The sequence below is a fragment of the Hyalella azteca genome, unplaced genomic scaffold (genome assembly GCF_000764305.2).
Source record: "Hyalella azteca isolate HAZT.00-mixed unplaced genomic scaffold, Hazt_2.0.2 contig9809, whole genome shotgun sequence".
NCBI classification, from domain to species: Eukaryota; Metazoa; Arthropoda; class Malacostraca; order Amphipoda; family Hyalellidae; genus Hyalella; species Hyalella azteca.
Genome location: NW_025939869.1, coordinates 40157 through 66211, shown reverse-complemented (window position 1 = coordinate 66211; position 26055 = coordinate 40157). Strand labels below are relative to the sequence as shown.

Genomic DNA, 26055 nt, shown 5'->3' with positions numbered 1-26055 from the left:
ATTAGCTTTCAGAAAATTTCGGCGACATAATTACACACACGTGAGCTGCTTTACAACATGAGCATTTTTATTTCCTTATTATTCTATACTCCTATCATGCTCTGTAAAAATTATCTAAGCCTTAAAATATTTGAGGAGAGGGCAAAAGAATAAGAAATTATATAATTGTTATCTGAGTGTGCCTCTCAGTGATTTTGAACTTCAGAGAAAAAGAAACTTTACTTCGCACATATCATGTTTCGCTGACAAATTCTGACAATTTACAAGCAATCTAAATAAGAAGAAGTGCGTTTTCGCAAGGTTAGCTAGAACCCCAGTGCTCATCACAATTTTTACGACATAATAGTTCTTTACGCATACCTTTGGCAAAATGACTTCATCACGCGCCCCCCTCGGGGGAGCGATAACCCCTTACCCTCAGGGCATCAGCCTCGCTACTGGGTGCACCGGTCGCTTGACTTTTGCCTGCACATAAAAAATTGCCAGCAAATTTGTTTCGTTTAAAAATGATAAGGAAACGCGCATTAATTATTGAAATATTTGCCATTGGCTTTCAGAAAATGTCGGCAACATAATTATACACGTACACGTGAGTTAATTTATAACATGAGTTTATTTACTTCCTTCTTAATCTATATTCCTATCATGCTCCTTAAAAATTTTCTAAGCCTTAAAATATTTGATTGAGGAGAGGGTAAAAGAATAAGAAGAGGACATAATTGTTATCAGAGTGTGCTTCACAGTGATTGTCAACTTCAGAGAAAAATAAACTATACTTCTCACAAATCATGAGTTGGTGATAAATTCTGACAATTTACAAGCAATTTAATAGTAAAAAGGTAATTTTTGCAAGGTTAGCTAAAACCCCAGTAATCATCACATAATAAGACGTACGACATAATAGTCTCGTACGCATACCACTCGCAGCATTCAAAAAGCTCTTATAATTATGAATGATAACAAATATCCATTAGGCTTATAGAATGTCGTACACAGAATGTCGTTCTACCGAGACTTTCGAATTGGAAAACATAAAAAATTTCCTCCTTAGAATCTATATCTTGCTTCCTGACCTAAAAAATAAGATCAAGATAAAAATCTCCTTTTTATAAATCATTACATAAATGCAGCCTAGTTTCCAAAACTCAAACAATCAAGTTTTATTAAAGTGAGAAGCACAAATGTTTAATCTGATTACTTTTCTTAACTAATGTAAGTAGATAGCCTAATTTCAGCGTGATTCAACCTGCTAGAAATGCTTTTTGGAAATTGAATCTCAGCGCCTCTGACTTTCGTTATACCAACATCAATAGAGGAGCAGCTCACGTATGGCCCTTTGAGCTAACTTGGTGCGTTAGAGATATTTTCATGAATATTAAAGGCCTAAAACTTGAATGCGTCGAGCGGTTCCAGTGAGCATCTGAACTGCGCACAAGGGCAAGTGCTTCGTTTGTCGATGGCGTGCGGGGCAAAGTTTAGTCTCAAACTATGGCTTAAAGTTTGGGAAAAGTGTTCGTTTCTGGCAAGATTTGATCATGGAAAGAAATATTGAATAGATATTAATGTGAAACGATCGTATAATAGGAACGTGGGTCAATAGTTCGCTATAAGTCCAATCAACAGAAGTACTCATTTTCTGTTCTCATTTTTCGAAAAAATGCAGCAATAACGATCTTATTCCAAATGTTAACAAAAGAATACTTCACAAAAAGTAATCGCCGTTCAATTTTTTTTATTATCTGAACAAAATTAAGTCAACCCAGTGAATTCTCCAATACGGAAATTAGTTATTACATCAAAATTTGAGAAGTGCTATCAACACATTTATACCTCAGCTAGGTCCCCAGTGTATTTTAACTCAATAAATAACAACTAACGTAAGCCTGGAAGAATTCATACGCATGCATTTATTTGCGTGATACGCCATCAGCTTCGATCACGAACCAAGACCACGACCTATTTTGGAAAACTACGACCTTTTTCTTGAAACTAGACTCAGGGATCCAATATCGTTTGCCATGAGCTGCTGCAGTAAGAAGGTTCTAAGGACATTTGGGTGCGCGGTGAATAGTCTGCCTGGATTTCGCTTTGCATAACAGCTGCCAACTCCAGAATCTCTTTCCATTGCTGGAATGAGTTTTGTTTTCGCCATGTGCGCCAATTTTATTTATTTCCAATAGCCGTCTCTTCTTCAAGTGCATTCAACGTATTTATCACAAATTAAAAGATGCCTAATGTTATTGTATGCAAATTATCCGTTGATTCTTACACTATTTTAAAAATTTTGATCATCATACAAAATTTGCTTGTTACATAAAAATGGGAACAAGGGGGACCCACATTTTTAGAGCATGATGACTTGTTGACAATATTAGAGCATTAAACTATACAAAATCCCTCACAACAGAATTTCTGTTTCGCAAAAACCGGTCAACCTTTAAATTTTTTCATTTAGGAACCCACTAGGGTTTTCTAGGATCGGTCTGCCGTACAAGTTGCATTCTATTAAGTGCCAGTATCGGTCAGCCCTACAATTAAGCAGCCCTCTATTGAGGACTGTGATCGGTCTGCCGTGCAAGCAGCACTCTATTATGAACTGTGATCGGTCTGCCGTACAAGCAGCACTCTAATGAGGCCTGGGATCGGTCTGCCGTGCAAGCAGCACTCTATTAAGAACTGTGATCGGTCTGCCGTGCAAGCAGCACTCTATTAAGAACTGTGATCGGTCTGCCGTGCAAGCAGCACTCTATTAAGAACTGTGATCGGTGTGCCGTGCAAGCAGCACTCTATTAAGAACAGTGATCGGTCTGCCGTGCAAGCAGCCCTCTATTGCGTACTAGGATCGGTCTGCCGAACAAGCAGCCCTCTATTAAGAACTAGGATCGGGCTCTATTGACTACTGGGATCGCGTCTGTCGTACAAGCAGCGCTCTATTTAGGACTAAGATCGATTTGCTGTCAGTTGGAGTGGAGTGAAATCGTCAGGTGAGAGTCGACCCGATAGCCGCATTAGAGTCTCGCAGTGATGTAATGCTGCCTTAATTGCACTCCAGCCGCGAGACACAAGCCAAGAAATGACCCAAATGACGCTGTGATTCAAAGACAAGGCACTACTTTCTGGACACCCGAGGAGACTATAAAAGTTAAAAAGTATCCTGGAAGAGGTCAAATTTAGAGTTAAATGCTACAACGGTAGCTTTATTTCAACCATACAGTTAATTTTGTAAAACTGCTAAGTCCATCACACATCAGACTTTCAATCATGGATCAGGCTTTCAATCATGGTGATAAACTATTTCATTACTCTTCTTGAAGTACAAATAAATAATAATCAGCGTAAAATGCTCTCGAAAAAACTCAACTCCGTCGTTCCATATTCAATTTGCCTCGAAAACACTGTAATTTAGAACATTTTTTGGCATAAGAGAATGGATATCCGAGAATTTTAGAGTTGCCATTTTCCGGAGGCTGTCATTTGTTTCCGGTCCAACGGACGGAGGCTGTTTGCTGACTCGACTATTTTCACCGCAACCGACACAGTCGATGTGGACCCGCAGTGCAGCAGCAGCCATGATGGATTGCTGTCGAAATGACACGAACGTTGTAGCCACGGAAATTGATGGCTTGTTGATTGCGCTGCCGGCGGCCGATTTTAAGTGGTGTATTAGTCCTGAATTCGTAAAGAGTGACTGCGTCAAGTGTTTATGAAGTGTTTAATGGGCTGCATTCGGAATACCGCATTACACTTTCTTAGAAAATGATCTAACAATGATTGTGAAGAAATTTAGTGTTGAAAATGGCAATTATTTCGAAGATGGCATCAACGAAATGATTCTCGCCTGAGCACAGGATAAGATTTTATCGAAGTGTCCCACGAACTAAAATACATTTTACTGCGATGTCCACACACGGGCTCGAAATGGCGCTATAGGCCAGAAACGATCCTCTTACCCGAACCAATAAAATTCCGATACGATGCCATTGCTCGGACCGGCCTCGTATCTTGGCCAATGAAGGCCTTTTTACGTATACTTGGAAGGCCTTTTTTTACGTCTACTTGTAGGTCGGGTCCGAGGTTTAAAGCCCCACAACTGATGTGTCGCCGGCACCTGCTGGCTACCTCTGATTTTAAACTCGGGATGTTAAATGAATGCGAAAGCAGGCAAATTTGTCAGAGATCCTTGTATAAAATTGTGAAATTTTAGCGTAGATTGTAAATGAAACGAAACCCACTGCTAAATATCCGTTTTGCTTTTGTATGGGGTTGAGTAGAATCCAGGTTGAATTCTTTTTTAATTCTAGATTTTGGAAGCAATAATAAATGCATGCTAAGAATATGTAAATTCTTGGAAATGCATTCAATTCTTAACGTGTATAATGATCAAAATTGGTGTGATATATTATCTTGAGGGGTAGTAGATTTTTGTGCTCAACGATGACTCTGACACCGAGGGGTTTTCGGCCATTTAGTTTCAAGACGATGGCTGCATGAGAGCATCAACATTTCAAGCCAATCCTTCCGGCATCAAAAGCACATTAATTTTGCCAGCAAGTACCAAGCAAATTCTTGTTCTGCTTGCTTTAGTAACAGCAAAAAAAGCGATCAAGTAGAAATTGATATTGATATTTTGAGTTTAGCACAGAGAAAACTTTAAGCTTATATGTAAAAAGTGATTTTACATATAAAATTAAAAAAAATATATAAAACACTTATATAAAATTTTATTAGTGAGCTGTTGAGATGATATTTTTAACTATGCACCGAAATTCGGCTATTAATCCCAACAATAAAAGAATTTCTTAGTGCTAAGAATTTACAATAAAAATTATGTCATTCATCCTCACAACGTGCTTTAACGTTCGGAAGTTAAATTTTGATTCCATTTGGGAAACACGTAATACTTGAATACATGAACCTTTCAACATTCCCCACACCTATATTTAACACACAAAGCTGCATTTTATTCAGACTATTGAATAATATCAATAATATTCTGTATACGCATTCAAACATCAGATAATTTTCAAACTTGCATAAAATGGTCTAGCTCTGTCGCCAACTCCTCGATAGAAACGTCTCAGTTACAACTAATGGCAAGTTCGTCGTCGGAGATCATCTTCTATGGCAGTCTCGACTGTATGGTACTGACTTTATAGGCTAATAACTGACACACTTGACGGCATTGAAAGTATTCATGTGCTCGTATTCGGCAAAGATTGAGACTCTATGTGGCCATTAATAACCCTTGCATATTCATAGTGTCCTTGTACTTGTAACTCATAACTGCTGAGTAGTGAGTTCTGGATGTGAATAGATTAGAGTTGTGATGTCATTCAGCGGTGCTCCGAATTATGTGAGCGGGCGTTCATTATCTCTAAAAATATAAATATTTATATTATAGCTCAGAGAATAAGAAGTTTTTTATAATAAACTTCTGAATACTAATTCAACGTTATACGTATAAACTGTCACAAGTGTTTAACGTGTAAACCGTCATAGGCGTTGAATGTGTGACGTGTCAAAGGAGCTAAACGTATTAAGTAGGCGTTACGAAAGATTTTTCATAGGTTAATAATGAAAAATATTTGCGCTTAGAGCAACCGTTCCGTAATCAGGAAAGCCTTCACCAAGCTGTGCGAACAACCAAGAATAATCGAGTGTTTGCATCCACGGCGAATTTATTCCTGACCAGCCGTCTGCTGTAAGAGGCCTTGTCGTGATTTTCCCATAAAAGAAGGCGCGCGGGCGCAATATCAAAGACCTGTACTCATGCCTCGTTCCGGGCTCTCATCCAAATTAAGAGAGCCGTTATGGAGTCTCTAAACTGCTCTTCATGCTTCTTCATCAACGATATTGTGGCGAGCTCTCCACACGATTCACGAACATCGTCCGCGCTATTGGACGCACCTAGAACGACCTGGTCTAGAAAAGTGGCAAGTTGTCCGCACAAAATAGTGGTTAAAAGACAATTACGATCATGAATTATTTTCCATTACATTTTGTCTCAAACCGACATTGAGTTCATTCTATCTCGCACTCACGTTCAAAATGGGTGCAAGAAATTATACAGAATTAAGGCAATTTTTCTTAAAACGCGTTTCAATACATTATTGATTTTGACATAAGTACAATTTTTCTCAAACAAACGTCAAAATGAAAGTATCACAGCTGTGAAAAATGAAGTAAATCTTTTTAGAATGCTTATTAGACTGTGAAAGTTGAAATTTCAATAAAAATAATAAACATAAAAACTCCTGTTCATAATCATTTAACTGAATGTATATGTATAAAAAGGACTCCTTGATTCATATATAATCCAACCAGGGATGATGGGAGATACAGAACCCGAACAGGGATGTAACGTGATGCATCACTATATTCATGGAACACGTAACTGTCGTGTCGTGTGCGGACGGTGCAACATGAGGAATTATTATTGAAGTATCCCCTCGAGGCTCGAGTGTAGTCCAGGCGCTTATATTCAGTTGCAGGGACACTCAATATTGGCATTCAACGAGCGCATGCATCTCCGTGACGGAGTGAAAATGATGACGCTTTGCAAGCAGTCCATATGTAACACCCATGCCATGTAGTTGTGAATGATATCCCTGAAAAAGATTCGATTACATTAATTAGCTAAAACGATAGGAAAAGGGATAATGCCTGTAATGGTAATGAATTGTATTGGAAAAATTTCTTGTCGATCTAAAGCACCCAAGAAATTCATTCTTTGGGGACGCTAAGCCTTAGATTCAGAGAAGAAAACATTTTAGGCAACCATTTGCTCGTGCTCAAATTCTAATTCTTAAGGAACTTGTTCAAATTGCACGAAGACCTCTACCCAGTCAAAAAATTGTTCTTCAAACATTTTAATTTCGCAGTTTGCAAACATTTAAAGAAATCATTCTTGAATGACTGAGAATTGCTGTAGACGAATATGGTTGTAAACCAGACATATCTTGATTTTCTACTTTAAAAATATTCAAAAATATTCCCGTTCACATTGTGTTAATGACTATTAATAAATTGCTTTTTATTTTCTAAATGAATAATGAAAGTTAACCTATCATATTGAATCTGACGTCATGTCCTAGCCTTTTAGCTTTCTATTCGGAATAATAGTTTTTACTTGAAATGTGAAATACGTTTAAGCTGGAGGACATTCTCGAATTCTTGAGGAAGTGTTAGGTAATTTGAAATCCAAGCAGGAAAACGAGCCTCAAAGTATGGTCTTGTTTCGCCTTATGAACTTGGCAAAAGCCCAAATCTCGAGTCGGCTTTAATCCGGACTGCAAAACTACCGCGAAAACGTTAAAATTTCGAAAAAAACTCGTAGAATAAAAAATATGGAGAGTCCTGAATGTTATATTTTTCGACCATGAAGAAGATCTGGACAGAATTTTGTCGACTTGTAGCAGCAAGAAACGAGAACTTGTCGAGATGTTCAAGAATTTCTACCTCCTGAGCTGGATTACGGTCACTTTATCAAGGCCCACACGCGTGACGTCGAGAAAAACCTTTCAGGAATGTTTCCCGAGTGGCAGTGAGTTGAATAGAGATGAGTAAACGAGGAAATACGCGATGAAATAATGTAAGGATGACTTGGCACAAAGTTGGGAACTTTCCTTCGTCAGACAATATTTTTGGAATTTTTAAAGGGTGTAGATAAGGAAAGGAACAAGCACTTGGGTGAAGAAATGGCGGGAGTGACTGAAAGACGAAACTCTACAAACATACAGAAATTCTACTGTCAATAAGATTTAAATATTTTATCCGTAATTTGATATGAAAAAATTTTTGTCGCAGATAAGCAGAGGCTTGAGAAAACTATTTTTATAAAAATTCTTCAATTATTTCAGTTAATATGCAATTTTCTGGCAATTGTAAAAGTTGCGAACATAATTTATTATATTATTTGATGGATTTTGACAAAAAAAGTATACACAAAAACATTACAATTGTCAGAAATGTTGAACTTTTCAATTTTAAATTTCTTCCTTTTCACATAGATTACATTGCGGGATTTAAAAAGGACCAATTCAAACTATAAAATAAAAAAGAATGCTATCTTCATCCCTGCACTGTTCAGCCTGATGATCGTTAAAAGTCCTCCTTTAGCCACAGTGAGTATAAAGTTTACGAAGTATCTCTAAAACAAATTGAATATCAGGCTGAGACGAACTTGAGACTACACTAGTCTTGAATAACAAAGCTCCAGACTATAACTGAAATTGAAACATATCGGGGTAATATCTGAGATTATCACTGAGACTATTACGAAACAAATAAATTAACATAAATAAAATATCTAAGAAAAACGCGACTTAAACATGAATATCATATTGATAATCAGAAAATTTAAAATAAAGCTTTTAAAATGCTTCTTGAATATTTACATACACAGTATACTTGCATAAAAATTTAGTAGCTAATTTATGACCTAACATATTCACACAAAGGACATTCGTTACACATCCAGGGTGTGTATAATATTAAGCCATCATTCATAATTTGACTAAGGTCACGTCAAACTCGCTCTAACGCAAAATTAAATAAATACAGAATCAGTTCACTCCATAACAACATAATGACGCTTTGATAACGTACCAAAAAATGTGATATCTCAACAAATTAAATGTCAACCTTCAGAAAATACGTTAAAATAACGTTAATTTCGAGTCTATTTCATGGAAACATCGTTTATTCAAGCCCATTTCAACTTTAGATTTCGGGTGGGGATTGGAATTTTTCCTCTACATACATGACGATTCGCGTGTATTGCAAGTACAGAAGCAAAGAATTGGCCTAAATTCCGGTACTGGGAAACATCTGAAATATCCTACTGTAGTTTTCATCGTCGTAAAAGATCGAAGGCAGCTATAAACAAATGCAAACAATGGGAGTACTATAGATTGCCGCCGGGTTCCTTGTTAATTTGCACGGATACAAAAGCCAGCCAAGTTAGCTACTATTATGTCTGAGCCAGAATAGACACGTTACCTCAACCAGGATAGACACGGTGAGCATCTTTTCTTCTTATTTTTCACTTCTTTTGCCTCAGGAAACGCGACTGACGATATTTAGATCCGGACCTTAGAGCGGGTCAATGAACTAGAATCTGCATGGAACTTGCTACCAGCCTCGTCTTACAATGAAAGCTACACCAATCCATCATTAATGCAGAATGTACTTTTGATGTTTCATAATAATTATAGCGAATCGATACAAACATGGAATATCCAAAATAATTGCAAATTGGATCTTTGCCTACATCTCTATCCTAAATCTAGTGAAAATTTGGACAAATTGACAATTTCTATCATTCACCGGCTACCTCAGCATAATTTATGCAAGAACATTTTATCCTATAAAGCATATTAATGTTTTCAGTTACCCTTATCAGTAAGTGGTAGTGAGCATCCAATATTCCACATACTGTGCTTCACAAGTACTAAACATGTTCAGTTGTTACTTGTTTGAGTTACAGCAGCAGGAGTTCTTCATAGAACTTATTTTCTATTGACTGCTGAATAATTTTTTGAGACAGCAAATCATGACGACACCACAAATGCGACTCATGAACAGCCCTCCTGCGCCCGTATTGATTTCAACAAGGATGCGGACGGGAGAGGGGATCCAGTACAGCCGTGACTATAACAATGCATCCGCGCCTTCCAACTAGTATTTACGTAATTTTCCATCTTCGTTATCAGGTTAATTTATTTTTATGCCTACGAGTATATTATCGTTATTGATTTTCTGTTTGGACATTATAAAATAATTGCAGTTCATCTGTTTAATTCTGGAATTAATGTATTTTATTAAAAGAAAGCAGAAAAAGACAAAATATTTCATAAATTGTTCCGCTTGTTGTGTCAGCATTTTAATCGATAAAATAGATTGACCTGGATCACTAACCCTGAGAGTCGAGTTCATACACGACACCGCGCTCACTGAGTGGCTTTAGCTGCCCTTGTTTTGGTCGAGCGACTGGAGGAAGTTGGGCAGGGTTTGCCAGTGCTGAGTCCAGTACAGGGCCCATACTTTCAAAAAACGTTAAGAGATCGTAAGTTCATCAGCCAATCATTGACGGACTTTTAAGCAAAATCCACCAATCATAGACAAGAAAATAGAGCGTAAGTACTTACGTTCACTAGGCGAATTTTGAAAGTATGGCTCCAGGCCACTTGGGAACGCACTAAGTCCTGTTCTCCGAGTCTCGCTTCGACGCTCATGCTGCAGATTTTCATGCCAGAATAAGCAAATCAGCCGCGCATGACATAATAGTTTCGTGCCTTGCATACCAAATGTAGAGTTCGCTATAAACATATAGCTCGTATAAGTTCTCTCGTATAGCTCGTAGAGTTCGCTCGTATGCAATCGAGCTAGCGCTCGATTGCATACGAGTGGCGAGTATAGTATGCACTTGAGGTAGGATTATAATGACTAATATCGGATTCAGTGAGGAACCCACGTGAAAAAGTATTTGATTGTATAAAAAGGCATAAAATTTGTTAATCGATTTAAAAATCAGATTAACGGCAGATAATGTAAATTAAATAATATTTTCATTTATACTCTAGCTGTTTCGCGACAAAAATTTTCGATACCTGGAAGCAAATAACTTCGATTCATTAAACATCTTGCATTATAATAATAAAAATATATTAGGAGTTATCAGCGAAACTTATTTAGACCGTGCAAGATAAAAATAAATTGTTAATAGCAGCTCGTCATTATTCCAAAAATATACAGTAAAATCTTCGAACTACATCGTACACGTTTTCGACTCCCAAACATCATTTTCTCTCTTTCATTCAAAATTATATCTTCTTTTATTAACGAGTATAAATTGTAAAATATTGCTGCATATGTAACAGAACATGCAATATTTATCAAGATCGCTTGATTGATTAAATCGCAAGTTTATCAAGAATTAAGTAAAGAAAACCGCTAAAAATTATTCTTTTTTTATCAGAGAAAACTTAGGCCTTTTTCTTTGCTTTTAAATTCATGACGCAATATTTAATTTTTCTTTGTAATATTTTTTCTCCTTTCCTTCTTACAATATGAGACAGAATTGTGGACAGTTGATACGTAAACATTGTTTACAATTTGGTAATTGCTCATATTAATATTTGTACGTTTGAGAAATCAAATAACTTACTGAACAACATGCAACCTCATTTTTTATACTTTTATTCTAGAATTAGAATAGAATAGAAGTGTCGGCGTTGAAGAAATAGGCCCATGGCCTGTTGTCAGAGAGCATTGATATTTGACATTTTGAATACTTGTCATGTATCACTGAGCCGAGAACTAAATTATTCAATTATGACTCCAGCTAATTAAACTACAGAGGACATTAATGAATAGAATTGTCGTTCCACAGAAGACATAAAAAATGTATTCGTCAGACTTCTCAGGCCCGGCTCCACTTTGGGATGTTAATTAGCACGCAGCCAAATTAACAATTACATGCTAAACTTCCTCAGGCTTCGTTTCATTCGAACACCCAAATAAATTTATTCGTTATTCACAAGGGTTCTGTTTATTATATTAATTTTGCGACACGTTGTTTCAGCCCACGAATGCATTGAGAAATTCTCAAAATGAAACACAGTTTATAACACTTCACAACCTTCCTCTAGCCGACGGTAGCAAGATAAGTTATGCTGATTTGTATTTAATACGGCGCCAAATTTTAGATTCATTATGTTCGCATGTACTCCTGTATTTTCCTTTTCTAAGATATTTCTGACTAAAACTTTCACAAATAAGTTTTTCACAAACTAATCACAAATTATAAGGTTTGTTTTTATATAAAAGCTTCAATCAATGCCTGTTTGGTTTAATTAATACTTGCAACTTGAAGAGAGAAGAAAGTTTTTTCCTTCAATAATTTCTAGTCTTGTTCACTTACTAAAAACAAACTAATATCCATAAAAGCGTAACATGGATTCGTTTCCTTCTAATATTTCAAGCGTTAGTTTCAGAATATGATTTAGCACAACCGTTCATAACCAAGACTTCAGATCCCTCTTTTCTACAGCGATCTCAATATTGCCTCAAGGGAACAAACTTTGCTTCAAAGGAATCCAGTAGCAGCCGAATAAACTCCCTTTGATTAAATATAGGACGGTCGTTGGAAGCGTGTCGGAATCTACACACTGCATCCAAGGAAATCTTCCCATTGCTGCGAAGACATTTTCTAGCAGCAAGACAAGAGCTGGCGTTGATGCCAGAGCCCGGTGTTGCTTCAAAAGGAACGGCAGAAGAAGCAAATTGCCTCGATGTATTAAGGCAATATTGTAGCGAGATGACCACGAGGTGGCGAAGCCGACGAGCTGCTCTGACTCTTGGGTGGCTCTAACTTAGCGTTGGTGATGGAATAAACTTGCAATGCAACGACAGCCGAGAGGCTGCTTCAGTAGAGATGATTTGACGGGCAGTAGCCGTTCACTGCACGTAACTTGCCAGTTGCCACTTCACTGTCAGATCTCGAAAAACCCAAAAACAGGGGGAATGGTTGGGGTATGAAGTGAAATATGGAAAACTTCACAGTGTTAAACTCAGCCCAGGAAGCAGCTGAAAATTTTGACTACGATTCAACATAAATTTTCTTATAATTTTAAAATTTTCCCTCAATCTGCAAATTCATTTAATTTGAGTGACTTTACTGATTCTTTATCATGTGCAAAAATTAAAATTCTTGACCACCTAGAATACACTAATTAAAAAGTAAAATCGGTGTATATCATATATATGTATATATGTTAATTTACATAAACAAATCATTCGAATAACCAATTTGATTGTCTGCCTAGGAACATGAACTAAAATTTAATATTTAATTTTTAAAAAGAATAAACTGATTCCTGAATCACAAAAGTCTTTGACCAGCTCCTGCTTGAAGACTATTGATAAACTCAAATTACAAAATCAAATAATACCAGAAAACGATATATATTTTCACCGCAGATACAGAAATCGACTCTGAATGCTAGAAATTAAACATTAAAAGCAATTTATTCGGCTACTTACAAAATCAGCCAGTAAAGTAGGATTACCTGTTGAAACTGTTTTTATGCCAATCAAACGAACTTTTAGTAGCGGTGTTAATGAATATGATATTCACTTCCTTTTAATGCGTGAAAAATTCTATTTATTGATATCGTGAAGGTTTCGAAGTTACTGAAAAGAATTCTCTTTTAGCGCAAACCAGAGAACCGGTAACAGTGAGTGCAGAAAATTAATTAAATAGGTTTCACATGTTTATTAATATAATGTCAAGTTTATTAATATATTATCAACGATATTAATATCAAGTCTTTGTTATTAATTCCAGACCAAAGGCATGACCAGCGATGTGTGGGCGGCAATATCATCTTTCACTCGCAGTGCTGCTCTGCTCTGCAATTGTAATCAGCGCCCAGGAAATTCAGGATTCAGGTGATTTGCCAGTAAAGTAGGATTACCTGTTGAAACTGTTTTTATGCCAATCAAATGAACTTTGATTGCCATAAACTTACCCCCGGTTCGGTTAGAAATTGAAAGAAACGTTTTTAATTGTGTGAAATATTTTAATGAATTGCCTGATGATTTTAAAATAGATTGTTCTAAATTTAGTTTAAAGACTAAATTCCGCGATTTTATTGTTACTCGTTATTAATTTGACTCCGATTAGTATGTAAGATTTTGGTAATTGCCTTTTCTCAGTAATATTTTTGAAAAATTATATGGTGGAAGTCAACATTGTTACGACTTTTCGTCTTAGTTGTATTTAATTTCTAGGTAGGGTTGTTACTGCCTTTGTTATGTTCATTTTTAGTTATTCTTATATCAGTTTTAATAAAGGTTAGTTTTTATCAGGATGTTTTCAATTTGGTCACTTTCTGTTCCCCATTGCTTTATGCCATCGTCATTATATGTTATTGTTCTTCGATTGTAATACCACTAATGTCGTCCGTGAAGCTTTTTAGCTTATATGGGCATTCAAATGGAAGCATTTTGTATGTTTTTCTCAAAATTTTTGATATTTTCTTGTTATGAATTTTTTTGTATTCTCCTGCGTGAATGTAGAATAAAGAATAAAGAAGAATTTTAGTAGCGGTGTTAATGTATATGATATTCACTTCCTCTTAATGCGTGAAAAATTCTATGTATTGATGTCGTGAAGGTTTCGAAGCTACTGAAAAGAATTCTTTTCTAGCGCAAACCTGAGAACCGGTAACAGTGGGTACAGAAAATTAATTAAATAGGTTTCACATGTTTATGAATATAATATCAAGTTTATTAATATAATATCAATGATATTAATATTAGGTCTTTATTATTAATTCCAGAACAAAGGCATGACCAGCGATGTGTGCGCGGCAATATCATCTTTCGCTCGCAGTTCTGTTCTGCTCTGCAATTGTAATCAGCGCCCAGGAAATTCAGGATTCAGGTGATTCTGTCATTTTATTTATTGGAGATATATTATATAAAAAATTTAAAGGGAAAAGATTGAATATATCATGAAACATAGTGAATTTTGTTGGATTGATCGCACACACTTATAATTTGTAATAATTTGTTTTGATTGTGAAAATTTCATCTTATAATTTGTTGAAACAAAGATCCTTCGTTTTTAAAGAAGACAAATTCGAAATAAAATATTGAGCCCGAAATATGAATGATAAAATTTTTCATCACTATTAATTCTCTTATTTACATGTCCTGTAATAAAAAATGAAAAAAACTTAATGTTATTTGATAATTATTGAAGCAATGGTCATAATTTTAAAACAATTGATAATTTCTAAAAATAATTAAAATAATAAAACTGTTATAATTCTTCCTACAGACTTCGTTGTGGTAGCGGACGATGCCATGCCTGAGGAGACGGCAGGGTTCGTCATCCCAGAGTACCCGCCCTTCATGGCAGACCCTAGCACTTCTCAAGACCCTCCAGACTTCGACCCTTCCATGGAACCCAAGGGTTCCTCTGACCCTTCCTTGAGTGCCAAAGGCTCATCCGATTCATCTCCTTCGCGAGGTTCCGGGTTCCAGTCAATGTGGTCTCGAAACGGGAGCCCGGATCAAAGGTGGGAGCTTTGCTAGCGAACATTCAGCTTGAAAGGCAAATCCCAGTGTACTGTAATCCCATGAGACTTTCCCTATACATACTTAAAGAGCTACAATTATGAAAAACATACAATATTGATTCCTTCTGAGTCAAATTCAAATGGATTCTTATATACAGTAATCATCACTTGAAACCAAAGCTTGAATAGCTGAAGCTTATATAGTGGATATCAGTTCGATTTAATATCATGCGATATTATCTAACAATATATAAATATGCAGTTACGAAAGAAAACAATCATCTTGTTCTGTAACAAACGCATATATCCTTCACACCGTACACAATATCTTGTTTTGTAACAAACGATGTTTCACACCGTACACTATATCTTATTCTGTAACAAACGATGTTTCACACCGTACACTATATCTTGTTCTGCAACAAACGATGTTTCACACCGTACACAATATCTTGTTGTGTAACAAACGATGTTTCACACCGTACACAATATCTTGTTCTGTAACAAACGATGTTTCACACCGTACACTAAAACGGTAACACGAGAAACCACTAAATAATGCCATAACAACAGAAATTGATTCCTTTGTTTTGCAAAATATAATCATAATAATTTAGTAGTAATTCTTTTGTTTTGTTAATTATAGTCATAATAATTTAGTAGTAATATATTATGCAAAATTCCGAGTCTAATATAAACTTACTTAAAACGGTAATACGAGAAACCATTCAATAATGCCAAACAACAGAAATTGATTCTTTTGTTTTGTTAATTATAGTCACAGTAATGTATTAGTAGTAACATATTATGCTAAATTTCGAGTCTAATATGAACTTACTAGACTTTATGAACTTTTGCCATGAAATGCAAAACAAAACTAGCGTTAATATTGTTAAGCTTTAGAAAGATGGAATTCGTAGAATTAAAAGTAATTCAACAAAATTCTAAAATTTTATATTATATCAGGATCTCGAGTAAATATTTTCTCTGTGGTAAAAAAATCCCGGCAGACGCAGTAGCGGCGTAATCGCTCGTCCCTTACAAGATATTTTAGGACATTATTGGTGCGGCTTCAATAAAGAAGTAGAGCTGCATTCCACAGCTAATATATCGGGGCAAGAATTCCTTGAATGCAGATGCCAAAAGGCTTACCTGTATCGACGAAAATGTTCTATTTAATTTTTGTGTTGCAGTTGGAATAACGTGCAAAGTTTTGGCAGCGCCTCTAAATTAGCTGGGGAATGTTATGTTCGGAATTTTAATAATAGTGAAAAAGCATGATACATTGGATTTTTCACAACAAAATAGTTTAACTTAGAAAATTTGAATATTGTTCTTTTCCGTGATTTGATACCTGTGCACTTGCGAAATTTTATTCGTGCAAAGAAGCAAATGCTAAGATACTCTACAAGGAACGACCAAACAAAGAGGCCGTCGTTTTACCATCTTTATTTCACACCCAACAAGCGACAAAATTACTCCGGCATCATACATACTGTGGAAGCTTTTACATCATTAGATTGCTAGTCTAAATAGGGAGCTATACCACGTCTGTAACAAATTCGACAAAGTGCATGTAGGGAACGGGTGTCACCATAAGTCTCAAGGAGGTGCTTATTATTAAACCGACGTAATCTTGATACATCGACGTCATTTTTGGACGCCGGTCATATTCTGGACGTGTCAGCTTGGTGTCCACGTGATGAAGGCACATGTTTTACTGTATTAATTTTTCTCAAAATCGGTAGAGATGATAAAATGTGTTATGCAGTATAGATATGATATTTTTGCAAATCATAAATAGATGTTTTCTATAATATTTATTATATGTGCGTTTTTTTCAAAAAAATTTAATTTAGATTACAGAGAATAATTTGAAATGTAACGAAAATTTGTTATGACGAATAATATAATCAGTTCTAATCTAAATCTTAACGATTCTCACTTTACAAGAACAAGAGAAAATTTTAGAAATGATCGAGATTTATCGATAAAAAACGGCTGTGGTAGTAAATTACCCCACTCTTCTACAGACTTACAGAGAGTAAAAGCCTTTTATCTTCCTACATTTTCGTGCAACTAAAACCCTCATGAATCTTTTATCCTCATCATTTAGCATCTAGTCTTCATAAAAATCGTGATATTCATGACCAAGCAAGAGGGCTGGCAGCCAGAGCTGGCTTGCGGCCATCCATTTCAGTTCGCCAAAGTCTCTAAACATTTGTAAAAGGTCGTGTGTGGTTCAAAGCCTCTCTCGACGCTCTGAGGTGTCGTAATAAAAGCTAAGGTCATACTTAGGGACCCATTTAGTGAGACGTTATGACCTCAATATGAGTTAGGCGTTGTATTTTTCTCGAGTTTGTACGTACAACATCGCAGTTGTTCAACTCTTTCATTCCACAGAAATTACGTACTCATGAAACGAATGAAAATTTAATGCTCCAATGAGAGCCTGAAACCTTCAGAGACACGTTGAGTTTGAATGTGAGGTCACAATGAATGACCTTCTATTTAGCATAGAAAAGTTTCGCACTTGTTCACAAAAAAATATCATTGGTAACTTTCAACATTTCTGATGGGAATTATATTACGTAAAAGAGATTCTCAACAAGGAATAATTATTTTACATTCTTATAAGATTTTTTTCGATTTGACGCTACTCATTTGATTAAACTATCTCTCTTTCGAAAAGGAATGATTTCGTAGAACATGCTCTCTCCCTTCTATTTGCTTATCAAACACGACTTGATACGGAATATGTATGTAATGTATGTAATGTATGTACTGTATGTAATGTAACGTAATGTGTAATGTAATGTTTATAATTACTATTTATTATCATATAACGAGCTATCGATTGTTATATAATGATTATTAACGAACTATCAATTGATACCTAATGCACTTAGCGGACTTACGCTGCACTTAAGCCGCTACGAGCACTTAGCAATGTTTTGAAAGTATCTGCCCAGAGAGAGACACGTCAAGCTTGAATGTGAGGTCAAAATGAATGACCTTCCATTTAGCATAGAAAAGTCTCGCACTTTTTCACAAAAAAAAAATCATTGGTAACTTTCGACATTTCTGATAGAAATTATATTTATTGAAAGAGATTCAAAACAAGTAACAATTATTTTAGATTCTGATAATTTTTTTTGAATAAGGCTATTCATTTTATTAAATTATCTCTCTTTCGCAATGGAACTTCTTATGACGTCTTAGAACTGGCTCTCTCCCTCTATTTGCTCATCAAACACGACCTGATAAGGAACTAGTTATTGTTATGTAATTAACTATTCATTATCATATAACGAACTATCGATTGTTATATAATGATTATTAACGAACTACCTATTGATACCTAATGAACTATCTATTTTCCTGCAGGTCTCTTGGGTTAAGCGCAAAGGCGATGAAATTCGCCTTCTCACTTGGGGTCTCCAGACTTTCGGCAACGATGAGAGGTTTGATTTATGTTCTATTTTTGGGCATGTCTTTGTCTGTATGCATATCCTTCTATGTATATTATTTCTGGATATCTTTTTGTGGGTATTCTTCTGTGCGAATTCTGTCTGGATATTCTGCGGGAATTTTTAATGTCACGCAATACTTGTAAATTATTTATTCGAAGCCGTGAGTGTGAGGCGTTTCATGGCGGCAGAATAAGAATAAACAGGCATTGCTTTTGTCTAGCTAAGCTGGGTTCATTGAATCCTGCTTAAATTTTAAATTAGGGCTCTGTGTGTCAGGCATAGTTTATCTGTGAATGTTCAGATAACTTTCAGAATGCATTTAAAACTTCTTGGACAAATCATCTTACAAATTATTGAAGAAGTTTATCCGTTTCTGTAATGAAATTTAATGCTTTTATTCGATTGTCCATTTATTTGGACTTGATCTATTATCTTGAAGTCTCTAACCGTTCAAGTTAATGAACGTCAGCTGGTCGACTAATTTATTTGTAAATTCTGTCATAATGCTTTGAATGGCCACAGACTATTAATTCATTCAGAAATTAGTTTGAGTTGCCTTTTGTTTCTGATTTGTTTTGCAGTTAAAATAGTAGGTGATGAATTTTTTCATTCACTGCCACACATTTAATTGCCGGGCTTTTTGGTAAATATAGGCTTTAAATTCGTAAGGGGAGTTAGAGCGTCTCGTTGTGAGTTTATTACGTGTCAAGCATATGTAAGTTATTTATCTCGTGTACAACTGACAGCGTTCGTATTTTCTATACAGCAACGGTTCAGAATTTTGCTTCCGGCAGCCCGGAAGACATGTAATAGAACTACAGATGAACAAACTTCCAAATATTTTTTAGTTATTCAAAACTCCATGGCAAGGAGATTCGTCTGAATGTACCAGCTTTCCCGATAGAATGATTTTAAATACTTTTTGTAGCAATACATTGTTATTGTGGAAGCACGAGAAGAAATCCAAAAAAAATTCGAATGAAAATGTATAACAAGGAAGCGCAATTCTGTTCATCAAACTTGTTGTTCTCTTATTGACGATCATAAAAAAAACATTTCAAAATACTCTACCCAACACATGGACTCAGCAGGTTAATTTAATGTAAAACAATCGAACGAAACAAATCTTAGTTCGCGTTTGTTGTCATTTGTTTTCATAGTGTAATTTGAACCAGCAGGAACCATGGCTAATATTCTCAGCATTCATCAATGGATATATCAAATATTTTTATAGATACTCACTAAATTTCGAGAACCTGGAAACCTATTTTCACATTTTTTACTTACTTTCTAAATTTTAAAAACCCGAAATACTATTTTTTTTCAGATACTCATTAAATTTTGAGAACCCGGATAACTGGAAGCTGCAAATAAAGTACACGCAGCGTCGAGATGAAGGCACGTACGAGTGCCAGGTGTCCACTCACCCGCCCCGAGTACTCGTGGCCAACCTCAGGATTGTGGGTGCGTGTGAAAATTGGGAGATGTTTATTGAAATTATTCTTGATTATACTCTATGTTCATAAAAAAATGTAAATCACGAAAAATCTAACATCTTCACCATCATTATATTTTCAGTGAAAATTGTGAGATGGTTTTTGAAATTATTCTTGATACGCTTACTCTATGTTCCTAAAAAACGTAAATTACGAAAAATCTAGCAGCTTCACCATCATAATGTTTTCAATTTTCAATTTTGAACGCAGTAAAATGAATAAATGTTACCTTCCATTTTGAATCAAAGTCTATTTGATGCCGCAAAATGTAACCATATATATTTTTTTGCGACCGTAACATAAGATACTCGGAAGTAAAAAACTTTTTTATTTTTATTTTCACTAGCCCCCGTGGTGGAGATCATAGATGAACGAGGGGCAAACGTGGGGGAGAAATTCTACAAGACCGGAAGCACCATCGAGCTGCGCTGCACCATCAGCCAAATGCCACAAGCACAAACCTTCATCTTGTGGCGTCATGGCGACCACATGCTTAACTACGACACGTCTCGTGGTGGCATCAGGTGAGCATACAGCACGTCAAGAGTTAGTGTTGAGATGCTTAACTACGACACGTCTCGTGGTGGCATCAGGGGAGCATATAACACGTCAAGAGTTAGTGTTGAGATGCTTAACTACGACACGTCTCGTGGTGGCATCAGGTGAGCATACAGCACGTCAAGAGTTAGTGTTGAGATGCTTAACTACGACACGTCGTGTTAGTGTTGTGATGCTCAACTACGACACGTGAAACACTTCATGGTGAAAACAATGATTGCCCAACATTTATCATGTAAAGATGATGTTAATTAACATAGAATTATTCACGTAATATCCAACTGCTTGATGTCTCGTAGATTTCATGTTGGAACGGTAGGAAATGATCTTTTATGATGATATATATGGGCCACATGCATAATTTTAATCTTGCAAGTCCAGAGGTGGAATCTGTTTATCAAATTGGAAACAATTAAAGATTGAATAGATTCACCTGAGAGCTTTGTGTATGTGTGTGTGAGAAATAACTAAAATTATTCAAGTAATTCCTACTTTTAGTTCCTTTGCATACACCGGTCGAAATGAAACAGTCAATATTACGCATGCAAACAAAGAAATGTACAAACTTTCAATCCAGAATGAACTTTCGTGTATAAATGAGACCACTTTCAACTCGAATCTCGTCTCATCCTACTTGGAAGAAACTATCTCGTTACAAATCACTTCACAAGTTTCGGGATCTTGAACGTGACAGTCATAACGGAAAACGACTTTTGGGCTGCTCGCCAGCATATTTTTAAAATCTGATTAGGAATTCTGACAGCGTCCTACTCCGGCATTCAGCCAACTGAAACGCGTCCACTCCTCCAGATTTACGAGTATGTCTCTAACTGAAGAGCGAAATTTCTTTATCAGGTTTTGAATTAGAACAGACGTCCGATATTTTGTTTAAGGCTTCACGATGAGTTCAACTGGATTTAGCCCCACAGTATTTTTTTAAAATGTATGTAACAGAGACCGATTGTTATCAATTTTGAGGATGTTTTAATTCAACTGAATAATTCATTATTTTTCATTATCAAGGTCAAGGAATTTCATGTCTTACTTATCAATTTTTAGCCAAAATGATTTTTGCTCTCGCTTTCGTAAAAGTTTAAGTTAATAATTATTTAACCCGTAATTAACGAACGTATTAATCGAGTCAACATGCTCGATGTCAATCGAATTGGAATCGTTCTAACTTAACCACGTTAAAAGCTGACTTCGACACAAGTTTCTTGGAAATTTGGATCATGCCTGAATCTTTAAATAAACGGTTTGTTCAGAGAATCGCATAGGTATTAGGAAAATATTAACTAATATTAGGGATCATACAACTTACGGTAAAGTTAGTAACCAACTATTATTACCCGATGCTAATTAAACTTTCATAAACAGGTCTGAGAAATGTTTTTCTTTGAGATCGAAGCGAGAAAACGGCTTTGCTTATTAAAATTTTCCAAGTGCCACCAAAGATAATTATAAAACAGTAATTTAGCCTCGAAAAAAATAAGCAGCTACAAGTGCAATAAAATATTTTTCAACTTTGAATTTTAGACTTCAGTGTCACGTTAAGCTTGTTCCTGGTCTCAAATACATCGTTTAATTTGTTATTTTCAGCGTGAAGACCGACATGAGCAGCTCGGTGATCGTGTCGACGCTGTACATCGCGAACGCTACTCCTAGAGACTCGGGCAACTACACGTGCTCCCTCGGCGACGTGGCTACTGGGGGCGTCCTGGTGCACATTCTCAATGGTCAGTCAGCTTCTTATGAAAATATTAACTAATATTAGGGATCATACAACTTACGGTAAAGTTAGTAACCAACTATTATTACCCGATGCTAATTAAACTTTCATAAACAGGTCTGAGAAATGTTTTTCTTTGAGATCGAAGCGAGAAAACGGCTTTGCTTATTAAAATTTTCCAAGTGCCACCAAAGATAATTATAAAACAGTAATTTAGCCTCGAAAAAAATAAGCAGCTACAAGTGCAATAAAATATTTTTCAACTTTGAATTTTAGACTTCAGTGTCACGTTAAGCTTGTTCCTGGTCTCAAATACATCGTTTAATTTGTTCTTTTCAGCGTAAAGACCGACATGAGTAGCTCGGTGATAGTGTCGACGCTGTACATCGCGAACGCTACTCCTAGAGACTCGGGCAACTACACGTGCTCCCTCGGCGACGTGGCTACTGGGGGCGTCCTGGTGCACATTCTCAATGGTCAGTCAGCTTCTTAATGTTGCGTACTAATTTAATTGAAAATATTTTCGAAGTAATTGTTACTGATATTTTATCATATTAATTTTTATTGATATCTCAATGGTCAGTCAGCTTCTTATTGGTACGTACTACTTTCATAGTATATACTATGATAGTAATTATTATAGGTATTTTATCATATTAATTTTTATTGATACCTCAATGGTGAGTCAGCTCCTAAATGTTGCGTTATAATTTCATAGAAAATATTATCATAGTAGTTATTATTGATATTTTACCATATCAATTATTAATGATACCTTGATGGTCAGTCAGCTTTTTACTGTTGCGAACTAATTTCATTGGAATTATTATCGAAATAATTGTTATTGATATTTTATCATTTTAATTATTATTGATACCTCAATGGTCTGTCAGGTTCTTATTGTTGCGTACTAATTTCATTGAATGTATTGTAATAGTAATATTTTTAATCATTATAAAAATTATAGATATCTCATTTGTTATTCAGCTTCTTCATGCCGCGTGCCAATTTTATGAAAATATTATCATTCTAATTGTTACTGATATTTTATTTTAGTATATCAATCATTATTTTTATCTCAGTGGTCAGTCAGTTTATACATTGTCATATTATTGATTTTATATCATGTTATAAAAATTTTTATTTATGTTTTTGCCGGAAATTTTAATATAGAATGCCTGGAGATTATTTAACTTGACTGTTACAAAAAAGATTTGAATTGAAAATGAAACAATGTCAGTTTACAACTATGTTAATCAAGTGTAGTTTTCTTGGAAAAGTTTTTCAACGTCAAGAAATCACTCCAAAATCACTAACAAATTTAGGCAAACATAAATAATAATAATACATTTTAGCCAACTATGAGTAAAACATACAGTTAAATTTTACTTACATGGCCTATGAACTTTTTGATGAAAAAGATCTGGCAAATAAAAAACTAATTTTTTTGGTGTAAATAAATTCTAGGCGAGCACCCGGCAGCGATGCAGCGCAACTCAAAGACTCGCTTCCTCGACACGTGGTATCTGCTCCTGATGTCGCTTATCTTATCAGTAGCGTCCCTTATCTCCAGCGATGCCTCGCACTCTACTGCTCAGAAGGCCCAGCCAGGGGCACATCTAAATGCCCTCGTGAACTCATCCGCCATCGCGAGATGATTTTAAGGGCTGGAAAAAATCAAAGTTAAAATTCATTGTGATTCCATAATGTACAGTTTGTTTGGATACTTTCCCTTTCAAAATGTCTTTCTAAGATTAAGGATATACTCAATTATATGTACCTATATTTGATTGTAGTGGATGAATCGTAACCAAACCTTCCTGTTTTGGTACGTAAAACTCGTGATAAAAATTGCTTTTAATACATGACTAAAATGAACGTTAATGCATTTGAAGCAAATTTATTACATATTTTAAAAATTTGATATGAATTTAGATATACTTGAATACAAAGATGAAACAGTGCTCAAATGACGCTAATTTAACAAGTACTTGAAGCCGTTTGCGGTTTATATGTCTGAAAAGAATTATCCGTCAGTCATTGTTTAGAAGTAACCACGAATGAATTTTAGATTCAAGGAATTGATTAGAAGCGTGAGGAAGACTTCTTTAACGATAAATAATAAATTGTCAAGAAATAGATTAAGTTGGTGCCATTCGAATTAATAATTTGATTATATGGCTCGAAATTTTCTTTGTCTGTCAACGTGAATTACAAAGAAAATATTTCTTGACGTTTTTTCTAAAAATAAAACATGTTTTATCTATAAAAGTCCTATTTTTTTGGCCAGAAGATATGAAATATCTTTACGATGATGGAGTTAAATTAGATTCAGGCGTCATTTTCAACGCAAATGCCTCCGTTATATAATCAAACATGAATATTTTGAATCCCTTTTAAACCACGTCAGATCTCACCAATCAAATTACCTGGATCCATTATTTTAGACGAGGTTTCCAAATTATTGATAAAGCTTTTTGAGTTACTTTTTCCACGCTGTTCGAAAGAAAATAAGCCGTGAAAGTAATAACGATCCAGATCCTATGCTACTACTTCACCTAATTCCATTTATAACCTGATGCGAAAAGTTTCCATGAACACCGGAGCTAAGCTATCGAATTCGATATTTATTGCCGAAACTTAAACGAGCAGAATATTTTCTGGGCATTGTTGGAAACATTTTTGGAGCGCAATTCACTGCGAAATTTGAGACGGTGTTGCAAGTTTATGTAAATAAAATCATGATTGTGAAAACCGTAGACTTATATATAAGATTCCTCTACTTCGTGTTATTATTTATATCTGTTTACTATGAGCACGTCGGGCCTTCGACGGTGAGGCGTCATTTTGTTCTCTTCAACATCCAAAAGTAAACTTGTATATATTAAATGTTCACCAGCACCTTCAATCCAAGATATACTACCAATCCAATAAACAAGTCATGAAAATGAATTCGCAAAATTTTGTTTCACTGTTCTATTCTTCTAAATTAATTATTTCTCCATTGCATTAAATCTGCTACTGTTATATAGTGAAATTTTTGGATGAAATAGAAATTACGAATATATCTAATTAGGTTGAATACAACTAGCAAATTTCTGACAATAAATGCGTGCAAATAGGATGATCAATTTGTTTAGCTCGGCGCTACAGTGAATAATTACCAATGATCGACGAAATTTTGTTTCAGTCGTGCAATTATATTGCCTTATTAGAAGAGGTAATTAAATATTTGAATAATTTTTGTGGCATCATTAAAATAGCTATCTAAACTCATAATGATAATTACATTCAATTATTAGATTCCCAATTGAAATATTATTTATGAGAAGATGTTCTTTATTTTTAAGGATTTTAATCAATGTATTTTAACAATTGATACTCAAACCAGACTACGCGCCGCTATTTCCAGTGGATTAAAAGGAGCTGTTCGAGTTCAGCATTCGACATGAATAATTCTGATCTCCATAATCCAGCGACTCCAATGACTTATTGGCAGTAAAATTCCTGACGGGAAATCCCAGCGCATTATGCAGACCGCCAAGGATCTCTGCAAGCCTATCTGAATTTACCGAAAAATAACATTGTTTAGGTTATGCGCACCTGTGAACATTGTCCTGAAGGTTTCATGGAGAAGTTGAAACATTATAAATTTGATTAGTCATCGTGATCCTTGTTGTTGTATAATATTTCTGGAGAGATTTGTATAA

At 35.4% G+C, this 26055-nt stretch overlaps 1 protein-coding gene across 1 annotated transcript in view; it reads left to right on the top strand.

Moving 5' to 3' along the window:
* Positions 1 to 25127, top strand: part of LOC108677199 — a 30538-nt gene extending 5411 nt beyond the window's left edge. Inside the window, exons 2-9 of the mRNA XM_047882162.1 lie at positions 13349 to 13452; positions 14849 to 15089; positions 16283 to 16337; positions 18477 to 18553; positions 19890 to 20026; positions 20405 to 20582; positions 22216 to 22352; positions 23813 to 25127. Coding sequence (XP_047738118.1) covers positions 13368 to 13452; positions 14849 to 15089; positions 16283 to 16337; positions 18477 to 18553; positions 19890 to 20026; positions 20405 to 20582; positions 22216 to 22352; positions 23813 to 24003 — 1101 coding nt within the window. The 5' untranslated portion in view covers positions 13349 to 13367 and the 3' untranslated portion in view covers positions 24004 to 25127. The remainder of the gene's footprint in view (positions 1 to 13348; positions 13453 to 14848; positions 15090 to 16282; positions 16338 to 18476; positions 18554 to 19889; positions 20027 to 20404; positions 20583 to 22215; positions 22353 to 23812) is intronic.
* Positions 25128 to 26055: the final 928 nt, after the last annotated feature.